A 12500-nucleotide genomic window follows, 5' to 3' on the forward strand; every position below is an offset into this window, starting at 1 on the left:
CCTGGCCGCTCCCACCCATGGGGCCCCCCGATGCCAGCGGGGGATGGCTCAGACCTGCCTAGGGTCAGCCTGGGTTTCACACCAGTGACTCCAGAATCCCCCCAACCCACTCACTGCAGGGTATTTCTGTCACAAAGTCTCTTAAGGTTGAGAAAAACACTTGACTTCTAATTGGAATTGGAGCCACCTCCTTCGTATCGCGAATATTGTTCTGGAATTCACACAGACAGCCCGACCGGGCCTCGTGCACGGGGACCAGCTTCCATTCACCACTGCCTGGCAGCGGATGGCGGCATTGTGATGTGACACCAGGCACAGAAAAGGGGACAGCTCATCTTCCTTGTACCAAAATAATACCCTTGCTGACAACTATTGGATTGCATTCAAACAATTCTGTTTACATACCTCAAAGAATATGTTGGATGATGGCTTTTATAGTCGTGTGAAAACTACATCTACCCAGCCCAGCCCTGCAGCTCGGAAAACTAAGGCACGTGGCCTCCTCACTTCTCTGTGGCTTTCGCCTCTGGGGACGGGCCTGAGGGAGACAGGCACTTCCCAAGGCGGAGGCTCTGAGGTCGGGAAGTGGGTCCCAGCCATCCTACAACCCTCAAGCTCCCCAAGAAGGTTGTTCTAACGTTTTCAACCAAGTGGAGAAATGCCTGGAAACAAAAGGAAGAGACACCAGCCAGTAAAAGCCACCCTCAGCACAATAAAAAGATGTGTGCAATGGAATACTATATCCTTTTCCTTAAGAAAAGGAACATCAAGTGTCCCTCTGCTGCCACGCCTCCCAGAGACGTTTTGCAGGGAGGAGAGAGATCTTAAGAACCAAGCGGGAAATCTAATGCTCTGTGGAGAACCCTCTGAGCAATGGATTTGCACACTTTAAACCAGCGGAAAATCTGCACACAGAGGTAAACAGAAAAAGGAGCTTGCAAAGTCCAAGCCCCTCCCAAGGTCAGGGGTGTCCCTGCCAGGGTTGAGGACAGAGGCAGCCCCGTTCTGTGCTCTGGGGTGGGCCACACCCCCATGGGGATGTTCCCAGCCACCCCATGTGCTTGTTCAGGCCTCTGCCCTCCCCATGGGAGGAAGGCCACCCAACAGGTCACCCTTGGCCACGTGCCTGCCCTACTCAGTGTGATGCCCACGGTAGGTGTTCAAGGTAATGAGTAATGCAGGCCTCTTGAAGACATCTGGCCAACACAGAAGGTATCACATTTTCTATTTTGAAAAGCCAAAGTGAACATCACGTTTCTCATATGTTCACAAAAAAATGTATTCACAAATGTTCCTGGCAGTGTTTTCCATAGTATCCAAATGTTTGTCAATGAATGAATGGATAAACAAAATATGGTATATCCATACAACGGAATAGTACTCAGCCATGTACAGGAGTGAAACCTTGATACCCGTTACAACAGGGATGAGCCTGGAAAACACGCAAAGTGAAACAAGCCAGACACAAAGAACTATATATATAACGTGTGACCCCATTTATAGGAAGTATCTGGAACAGGCAGATCCATAGGGAAGGGAGGTAGAGTCATGGTTGCCAGGAGCCAGGGGAGGCCAGGAAAGGAAAACCCAAGGCACAGGCCACCCTCCACACTCTCACTTCTCTATGGCTCTCACTTCTGGGGACCGGGACAGATCCAGAGACAGACGCTCCCCAAGGGAAGGAGGAATGGGGCAACAGCTAGTGGACACGGGGTTCCCGTTAGTGTGATGAAAACATTTTTGAATTAGACTGATGGTTGCCAAACTTTGTGAATGTACGAAAAGCCACTTAATTGTATACTTTGGGTGAATTCTATGATACGTGAATTATATGTGAACAAAAAACAGTGTTTTTAGTGAAAGTAACGTTCCTCATCTGAATTATATGTGCCAGCTCTGTCTACACTAAGGAAACACCTTCCAGGGCTGGAGTGCTGTTTAGAATAAAGGTGTGTCCAGTACCTGTGTAAAAGCACAGGGCCCGCACAGGGGTGAACAAGACAAAGCCCAGCTGTGGGGGAAGGGCCTGGTGTGGGGAATCTATTCCCATTCAGGGAGTGTAACTCGATTTCCCAACATTATTACCCTTTTCAATCTCCATGGAGGCATTTTTAACTCCTGGTTTTTCAGGCTGCATAAAGAAGAAAAGGAATGTTCTAAGGCAGAGAGGCTTTAAAGACATCACCAAGATTAATGTAAACACTGGAATTCCCAAAAGCACAGCCCCTGAACACAGCATGCTAGATTACGTGTCTCCTGTAAAATGTCCCATTTCCACATGGGGTTCCCAAATGCCAAGGCATACTGGGACCAGAAGGCCATCGTGTCCTCATCTGACCTCCTTCTTGCCACAGCAGCCCCCAACGCAGCCCTGGCCTGCCCCACTCACAGCCCCATGCCCATCTGGCACTCCTTGGCCTGGAAATCCTCAACCCCTACTGCTCAACCTCCAGGGGTATAGCCACCACGGCCCCCTCCCCACCACCTCCCCAAGGCGCCCTTCCTCTCAAATCCACCAGTGCCCCGTCTGCTTCTCTTGTCATCAAATGGAGCCCCTTCTTCATTCTGACTATTTTATTAACTTTTCCATGTCCTGCTTCATTCCCACAAGACCTCGAGTCAGTATGATGGCAAATGCGGCTTCTGCACCAGGCACGTGCCAATGGCCATCCAGATACCAGGCCCCAGGCTGCCAGGATGGAGACCATCACTTCCCTTGGCAAGGGACCCACTGCTGAATGGGCAGGTATGTCACCCCACCTGATACCCTAACCATGAGCATCTATGAGAACCGACAGCTTCCCCATCTCTCAGTATCACCTGCTGTGTCCAGGTGGGTGAACACTGGGAGCCAGGGGCAGATTCCAAACCATGTTGACAGTAAGTTTCCACAGCATGGCACACCTTTATGTAAGATACTGTGTTCACACTATGCTCGTCCAATAGATCATTCCCGCCAGTTGGCATTTTGCAAGTACGCAGGAAAGGAGAACCACCGATGCTGATAGAATCTGGGGTGGTGAGGAAGGGGAGCAGTCCCCTGGTGAACACGGTCTCGGGCACGTGGCAGGTGTTCACTATCATGGTGCCACAGCAAAGCCAGGGCATAGCCTGGAACTCAGTCCTTGGGGTTGTACATACCGAATGCCAGCTTCCCTGGGCAAGGGGCATGTGAAGCTGCAGCCCAATACCCTGTGTGGTGTCTGCCAGTGGCACGTTTCTCTCCCTTACAGGGTATTAAGACTCAGTGGACTTCTGAAATAATCACCACCCTAGCCTATGGCCTGTTTGGTCTTTAGCTTGGGACAGGCCACGGCCTGATGCCAAGCATGTGGTAAAGCAATCTCGATGCCACCCGTCCTGAAGGCTCTTCCATTGTAAAAGCCCTGGAGAAGCCGCCGCCCTCAGCTTGGTGCCTGTTTGGAAGCTCAGTGCCTGCAGGCCTAAAGCTTGCATGGGATGTTTCTGCAGTGTGAGCATGTTCCTTAGGAAAAACACCAAGTGGGTTTTCCAAACTAGGGCTAGAAGGGATGGCCATCAACAAGCATCTGACTGACCCCAGCCTGGGTGCCCGGGGCTGAGACAAGAAGGGCCAGCAGGGAGATTCCTAGCCAAGGGCCTCCTCTAGAGAAGACAAGGAGGTAAAAAGATGGAGAAAAACCTGGCAGAATCCACCCTCCCCAGTCCGACCCCCCGGATTTCCTGACTTTAGGCTTTCTCAGATGCCTGAAGCACGGGTCCGGGCCTCAGAGGCTCCGGGGCTCACTGTGCCAGGCTGTAAGCTTTCTATCTGGGAAGACATAGAAAGGGCTATCTCAAGAGTGCAGGGAGAACGTGGCATCCAGAAAGGAGAGGAAGAAAAGAATGACCCCAGCCACGCAGCACCTCTAAGAAACTTCCCTCCAAAGATGATTTGCACCAATGCTGACCAAAATCTGCCATGGCCTCCTATCTCAATTTGAAATTTCGCACGCTCCATAATGACCCTTTGAGAGTGTGTGCCCCTCCGCACACACTCAGGTTCCTTGTGAAGTCAAGTCACTCCATGTGCTCATGAAAAGCATTTGAAAACTTCTATTTTGCCTTATAGTGTAGCAAACAGTCCACATCGCTGACGGACAGCCTTCTATTTGTTGTTGTGGCTTTATTTTAAAACCACTCTAAAAGACGAAAGTTACGTTTTACTCATTTTGCTTTTTTTTTTTTTGGAGATGGGGTTTCACTCTATCTTGCCCAGGCTGGAGTGTGGTGGCACAATCTCAGCTCACTGCAGCCTCTGCCTCCTAGGTTCAAGAGATTCTCCTGTCTCAACCTCCCGAGTAGTTGGGACTACAGGCATGCACCACCACACCTGGCTAATTTCTTTGTATTTTTAGTAGAGATGGGGTTTTACCATGTTGGCCAGGCTGGTCCTGAACTCCTGACCTCAGGTGATCCACCTGCCTCAGCCTCCCAAAGTGCTGGGATTACAGGCATAAGCCACCATGCCCAGCCTCATTTTGCATTTTCTACAACAAATTAAAAAGGCCCAAGTGATTGAAATGATAGTTTTGGAAAAGCACCTTTTTCTCAGGCCAGGCTTTTGTAATCCAAGCCTCAGCCTAGAGCCACTGTGCACAGACAGGTCTCAGGACCCTCCAAAAACAGCCTCACGTGAAACTACGAGCAGCCAGGTCCTAGCACTGTCACTGACTCAGCTGGCCGGGCACACGCCGGAGCGACACATACTCTATCGATTCCAGCCATGGGCTGCTAGCATTGGGCCCGATGTCCAGCCATGGCGATTTGGTGGGAGGGAGCTTGAGGCACTGGTAACTTATAAGCCAGAAAGAGAAACATTTAGAGGCAGCGTTTAGTTCTTGTTCCTATTCTTCTGGGACAACAGAGTGATCTATTTCATCTCCTCTTTGGTGCTGAAAGAACCGCACACTTCTGTTTCAGGTCCTCTACCAACACATTTGTGCTGACGTCTCCCTTGGTCTTCAGAGTTTAACCTGTGGGAGTTGTGGCCGGAGTGATCTGTGGTATTTAATTTTACATCATATTATCCCCGCTTTATTCTGCACTTCAGGTGATCACACTTATTTTGTTCTAAATGGTCTGTTGCCCTCTTCTCCCACAGTCCCAAACCATCTCCTGGACCCACTCCAAGCTGTTTTCAGAAGCACGTCCTTCTCAATCAGAAACTCAAAAGTCCAGAGCATGACCCACTCTACCCCCGACTCTCCTCCCTGCAGCCCCGAGAAGGGCCACCGCAAGGTGGGTGAGGAGCGGGACCAGAGGACCCAGCTACTCAGGGGGCTTAACAGGAAGAGGGCCGGGCCCGCCTCTGCCGTCCTCAACCCGACAATTGCCAGGTGAAACCCGGATGACCCTTTTGTCCTTTGGGGAAGATGAATGGCCATCTCCTCTCTGCTACATTTTGTCAGGTTTGGTGCTGAAGAGTCAATACCTTCACCTTGACATGGAAACTTTGTGATTTATCAGCTCGTTTCTCCTCCTGGGTTAGCGTGGCCCCAAGGAGAGCAGCCAATCGGGGTGCAGGGTGCAGACTTGGTCACAGCCACTTGGAAACCGACCAAAGCCCCCTCGGATGACAGACAAATGTGTCTTGTTAGCAACAGCCCAAAAGCGCTTGACTTGTACTAATAACAAAAAGGCCATGCTGGTCACCGTGGGTCTAAAGACGAAGCACCCTGTCACCAGCCTGGTTGGGAAATTAGCAAATAATGTTCTTTTCCTTGATAAATGGGTGACAGCTCCCTCTCACCAATCATTTTTAACATGTTGATGCATGCCTATGATCCCACTGGAGGAGCAGAAAAGTTTACTGGCCCTCAATTTTCAGATGATGAATGGAACTCTCTAAATGTGCGATTTCTGTATGAGGTATAGTTCATTTTAAGCAATTCTAGTAAATGGGTGTCACTGATTAGGACAAATAGTCTACTTGTGCGATAGCACAAACGGTGCGTCTCATTCTCCTGGCCTCCTTCGAGACGGGAGAGAGAGGGGACAGCAGTGACCCTGGAAGCCGTCCTGGCCCCACTCTTCAAAGGGCCGTGTTATTGAATCTCACCCCAGCACCCACTGAGCATGCTGGCAGTTTAATGGATCATGGTTTGGGTTGACGCTATGATGTGGCAGTGGGGAGGACAGCGGTGGGAGCCTGCCCTCCTTCCCTTCCTTTGTGGCTCTGCCTAAGGGGCCCTGAGGACGCTTGAAATGACCCCAGTGATGGCAGTCGGCCTCACTCCCAGGGGAGGGGGCTGAGGCACGGATGCACGCCACCCCAGTTGATGTGGAAAAAAAAATCACCCTTTGCCATCCATATTTAAACAAAGGACAAAAGCTAAAGTGGTGTCAGGAGAAGTTGTGTTGTTGGAATCATGCATTATCTTGTGATTATCCCAACTCTGGGCAGGTCCACAGTCAGCCTGAGCTGAAAACACAGACCCAAGCTATTCTCTGACAGAACCAACTTGATAGAAAAGCAAAGGTGCCTGGAGGGTGTCTATTCTCGGGGGGACTCACTGGGGGTGATGGGGGGACACAGACGTCCTTGGACACCATTGATGGTGGGTTTGAAGCAGGACAGCCAGTGTGGCTGCAGGAGGGCCTGCTGCAGACAGGAATGAACAGTCAGTCACGGGGATGATGAGAGTCACCCACAGAATTGAGCCAAAGAGTCCCCAGACTCCAGGACCCATGAGGAAAGCATGTGGTTTACATGGAAGGAAGGCGTTAGCATTTAGTTGAGCATAGTAAAAATAGTATGATTTGTGGGCGGCAATTAAGCATCATTTGCTCTGTGCATCCAAGTAATTTGTTTGAGGAGCACCGGCCTGGGAGACAGCAAGCGGGGGCTGGCGTGGTCGAAGGGCACAATGGACTCCGTGGTGCTAACAGGACTGCCTCTCAACACACACAAAAGATCTTTAACACACTTAAGAACCATGAGTGCTTTCCCGAGGGGAGTGAAGTGGGGCTAAATTGTGGACACCCACCAGGAGACGGGGGAACCCTCACCCAGGGCCAGGACAGCCCTGGAGGACACAGTGTCGCCCTTGACGCACTGCCAGTTTTAAGGTACATATGACTTAAAAAAAAAGAAAAGTAAACCATAAATACTGTGTCAGAAAGAAAAGAAACTGTTAGCAATTACTGGTTGAGTAACGATTTCATAAGCCTGAAGCTGAATGAATGTCCTTGTGCAGAAAATACACTTTTATGTTCCCATCTAGTAACTGCATCCCGGGGCTGGGAGCAGTCCAGGTATTCGGCCGTCAAGAGCTCCCTGTGTCCACTTTGGATGTGGTTGCTATCGACTGCCAATATCGTGTTTAGTAACTGGGTTCAGTCTGTCGCAGACAACATGTTGGCTCCCAGTAATCTGTGATAATTTCTTTAATTGAGCAAAAGAAATCTCTAAAATGAGGGTGGGTCAATCAACCATCCGGGTGCGAGAAACCAAGAGTAAGAAACACAGACCCAGCCACCTCCCCAGTGTCCCGTGAATGATGCTGGAAGTCAAGCCACCACTCCCAACTGGCCTCAGTGCTTTTGTTTAATAGGAAACCATTCTGCCAAATGGACATTGTTAGAAAACAGTAACACATGCATTTGTGCCACGATGCTTCACACTTGAAAACGTGTCTATGAAAGTAGTTTCTTCAGTAACATAATTTCAATTAGATGCTTACAAATTCCAATCTGTCTTAATCAAATAACACTGTAATGCTTATATTCTAATTAAAAAATAATTTCTTTTATTACTCTTAACCATTTGATGCGTTTCTATGGGTGGAATTATAAATGCAAAACTGCTCAATTTGTGTATACTGTGAGTTTCTCAGGTAGGACATTCTGGGACTATTTTAATTATTATTAAACAAGCAAATGGTACACTATTAGACAAATATTAAAACAAGCATTGCACTCAGTTATTAATTTGCACTATTCACTTTTAAATGCAGCAAATATCTCATTAATTTAATTTTAGGTGCCCACCAGTTTATATTGCATTTTACAGTCTAGAAGGCAATTTACTATTAACTGGCAATTACATACAGAGTGATTGTTAATTCTGCTCCGAAGTGCTAGCCGCTTGAAAATTGTTCTCTCTCTCTAATTTCTGACCTTCTTACAACAGGGTGAGGCACATGGGAATACAAAGAACCAGTATGGAGGCGCTGGACATGTCATTTGTGACTCATTCTTTTAATTCACCGTGCTAATCAACTGGACCGCCACAGCCTCCCAAGGTAATTATGTCTTTATAGGAGTTGAAAGCAGCAGGCAAAAGGGCCTGGATGGATGGGGCCTGGCCTGCCTTCCCCTTCCCACTCGGGGTTGACTAATAGGGTCTGGTTCAGAAAAATCTGGTGTTTCTCAGATCACTGTAAACAGATCATTGAGGCCTTTTGCAAAGTCCCTCCCAGCCTCTGGCGGGCAGCCCCTCCTCTGAGCACAGGTTCATTAGTCCTCCGCCTGGCGGCCCCAGCCGGCCTCACGCGGGGAAGGTTAAATGTGAGGGTGTCCCGGCAGCCTCCGGGGCTGGGGGACACTGATGGGAACCAGACGCCCAGGGGACGGTGCCTATGTCGTGACATGCAAAGGGGCTGGCTCAGTTTTCAGCGGGGGAGTGCAATTCCCGGTGATTACCTCATTGTCCCCATCAATTTCGGGGCAATGCAAATCAGACAGAAGCTTCCAGGTCAGACAGGTCATGACCCCACCTTTCCTCTGCTCCCCAGCCTGTAGAGCCTGTATCCCTTACATCACCTTTGAAATGGATATTCCTGTTAATGACTGGGGTGTAGGGGAGCCAATAGGTTAACCTCCAGCCAAGAAAGGCTGGGCTGTGGCAGAGCGTCACCAAACACCCACTCACGGGAGCATGTCTCGATGGAGGAAATCCCTGAAGCTTTGGGCAGCCAGGACCCTGAGCTTGTGCCCGAGAAGCCCAGTCAGCCCCAGAGGGGGCACAATATGGGCTGTAGATATAGAAGATAGGCACTTGGACAGGGTGGGTCAGGGCTGGAACTAAGGTGTCCACTGGTCCTTTAGTAGGAGGATATGAGACCTGGAGAGGATATCCCTGGCCAAGGAAGGCATTCTACCTGGCTGGAGAGCAACAGGAACAGGCTGCAGACAGCAGAGAGCTGCCCCCTCCCCGCACCAGCCCCAGAGCAGCAAGAGCTGGGCCCTGCCATGCTGGGAACTGAGGGAACGCTGACATTGCAGGCTCTGCCACACCATGTGATACCTGCCAGCCAGTGACAGGCAGCTCCTCCCACCCTACACATCCGCGTCTGTCTACAAATGCACAGCCCAAGGCCTTTCTCTACGGCGCTGGGGACAGAATCCCCAGGAGACAGCAGGCGAAGTGCAAAGAAAGGACTGGACTTTCCATGATCTTCTTTCTAACAATAGCTGTGCAGACTTCCCCACCAAAAAGCCCACATATGCAAAGATCTGAACTCATGAAAGGATCCGCTGAAGGCATCCACTAAAGCGTTCATCCGGGATGGGCTGACAGTCCAGTTTGAGAACAGGGGGCTTATTCATTCACTTTTGTGCAGAGGCAGTCAGTCTTGCCACATGCAAACACACATCACTTTCGTGTCACAAACCAGGACCCCGCAGCAGACACAGGCACCTACACGGGAGCCCACCCCTGGCATGTGCCCGCTGAAGCTCAGGTGCTGCTCCATGGCTCACAAGCAATAATCAATACCTGCTTTCCTAAGGAGCTCAGGACTCGAGCAGGATCCCACAGAACCCAGCAGAAGTTCACCCTCAGTGACTTTCCACAGGAAGGACCATTTATGCCACGTGTTATTAGACACTATACATAAGTCATCCCTGATCCTTACCCAAACCTTGCCAGGTAGAGCAGAGGAGAAATTGAGACCACAGGAGTAAGCCTATGCCCAGGTCCCAGTCTGTCTGCAAACACCAGGTCTCTGCACAGGGCCTGCAGCCTCTACAGCCAGATGAGCCAAGGGACTCAGGGGCGTGTGGTACACATACCAACAGTTTGCATGAGGAAGCATGTGGAAATGTGCACTGTGTGGCTTCAGCGCACACATGAAAACAGCCCTACAGCAAGGTGCCAGAAAGGACCCCCCGGCCCACGCTGGGATTCTGATGTCTCGCCTCTCCCAGGTACCTGGGACCTACAGACGCTGCACTTTATTGCACAGCAAAAGTTCTTATTTGTTGAAGTGTATATAAGTGTTTAAAAGGTGCCCCAATTTTTAGAACCCCATTGTGACATGTCTTTATTTTTTAAAACACTGGGATTCCAAAACCTGGAGGAGCGACCCTCTCTCCATCTCAGAGTCTTACATGCAGGCCAAGAGGTGTCCGCACATCAGCTCTTTGCTAGGCCCACCTCCCCTGTGGTCTTCTGGCAGCTCCTGGGCGCCTGGTCCTGTGTGTGCTGGTCCCACAGAAGGTGGCCTCTAGTGTGGGGCAAGCACTGCCTCTCCCACCCTAACCCCATGGAGAGTGCTGAGCTGTCGACTGGACGCCTCTGGGACAGCAGCCCTGGCCCACCACCAAGACCCATCCAGGCACACCCTGGGGTGACGCTGGGCCTGATGTACAGTGGGCAGCGGCAGGATGTATATCTTGCCTTTCTTGCTCACTCAGTCCTTCCTAAGAAGGGAGGGAAGAGGCTGAGGGATGTCTATTGCCTCTTTAAACCTTCTGAAAGCAGAGGAGGCTTAGCATCCTCCATGTCACCCACTCTCTGGACAGAGGAGAGGACTGTCCCCCAGTGGGCGTCTTTCAGGTGGTGATGGCAGGAGTTGAAGCCCCATCCCCTAGTCCAGGTTCCTGCTGTGGCCCTCACGGCCACCCCAGGACACCAGGCCACAGTCACCCAGCCACTGCACAAGCAGGTCAAGGCCACAGATAGTAAGTATTCATCTCGTTCACTGTCACCGGGTTCCAGCAGGCACTGTCCATCATTAAAAACATCTCTCAAATATCACAGCCTTTGGAGTTGGCTAAGATTAGAAATCAAAATGCAAACATGCCTTAAGTTGAAGTGAGTTGTTTGTTTTGAGACAGGGTCTTGCTCTGTCACCCAGGCTGGAAACCAGTGGCGCAATCAAGGTTCACTGCAGCCTTGACCTCCTGGGTTCAGGTGATCCTCCCATCTCACCATCCTGAGTAGCTAGGACCACAGGCATACACCACCATGCCCCACTAATTTTTAAATTTTGGTAGAGACAGGGTTTTGCCGTGTTACCCAGGCTGGTCTTGAACTCCTGGACTCAAGTGATTCTCCCGCCTCTCAAAGTGCTGGGATCACAGCTGTGAGCCAACATGCCCAGCCAATTGGAAGTTTATTTACGGCGTTTCTCAACAGCAATCCTGAACAAGTGGTGCTAATTCAGCCCTTGCATGGACAAAGCATTGTATAGAACAACTGTAAGACAGCAAGCATGTGTAACTGCATAGGCCACACTTCCTGCTGCCAGGAGTCTGTCCCGCACCCTCAGAGAATACAGATCTCCTTTAGGAAGCAGTGTCATGTAGGGTTCAAGACCCCCGGCTGGAGCAAGAAAGACCAGGCTTACATGGGCCTTGCATTTACTGGGGGTGTGGCCTGTGCACTGACTTCATCACCTTCCTGAGCCTCAGCGTGTGCAGCAGAACAGCAGTGACACCACGGGGCAGAGGCATGGAGACCAGTGGACACGCGGCCCCTAGCCCCATGTGGAGCCAGGCACATGGGCAGCTGCCCCAGTGGTAGCTGGGTGACTGTTGTTCCTAATGACTCCCCCCGCCACTTTGTTTACAGGTGAGGAGCCTCACAAACAGAGAGAGGTACCGAAGCTCACACAGCCACGGGGACTGTCCCATCCACGGCGTCATACGCCATCTCAAAGATGTGGAAACCACACACCCAGCTAAGCCCAACCCACAAGCCAAGGGAGCTTCGCCCGTCTTCCCACAGACCCCTGCCCTCTCTGTACAGTCCTCCCTGCCCTCACGAGCACCTCCTGGTGGGGAGGAGGCCTCTACCGCTTTCCCACAGAAGCTGGAGCTATGAACTCACCGGTGTAGACAAAGCGCCCAGGAGCACCTTTGCAGAACTGCTTGGATTTGTAGGAGAGGGTCACTTCGACGACGCCAGGAATGTGCCTCGGCGGGGTCTGGACTCGGATGGCATGGGGAGTTATCAGCTACAAAAACCACACAGTGAACAGGCGCTCAGCGGCGCTGGCCATGAGAGGCGGACACTTGCCAGTTGGATATAATTACCAAAATGAGCACAAATTGGACCATCGTCTTGGAATGCCCTCTCCTAGCTGTCACCCAGAGTCTCGGGACCTACAGTGTTTTTTAAGAAAAATATCTGCAAATGATCCCAGGTTTTAGTTTGCAGGAAAGGCCACAGGGCATCATTCATATGAAAATTGCCACCATATGTCTCCTTAAACCTGCTTCTAGTAATTCTAGCACTAATTGTTCCAGTGGAC

The 12500-nt window shown here is 50.8% G+C and overlaps 1 protein-coding gene across 1 annotated transcript in view; it reads right to left on the minus strand.

The window, feature by feature from the left end:
* EBF3 (early B-cell factor 3) overlaps positions 1 to 12500 on the minus strand; it is a 127956-nt gene that overhangs the window by 17050 nt on the left and 98406 nt on the right. Inside the window, exon 10 of the mRNA XM_011941956.1 lies at positions 12077 to 12203. Within this exon, the coding sequence (XP_011797346.1) occupies positions 12077 to 12203 (127 nt within the window). The remainder of the gene's footprint in view (positions 1 to 12076; positions 12204 to 12500) is intronic.

This window comes from Colobus angolensis, unplaced genomic scaffold, assembly GCF_000951035.1.
Source record: "Colobus angolensis palliatus isolate OR3802 unplaced genomic scaffold, Cang.pa_1.0 Scaffold204, whole genome shotgun sequence".
Classification (NCBI taxonomy): Eukaryota; Metazoa; Chordata; class Mammalia; order Primates; family Cercopithecidae; genus Colobus; species Colobus angolensis.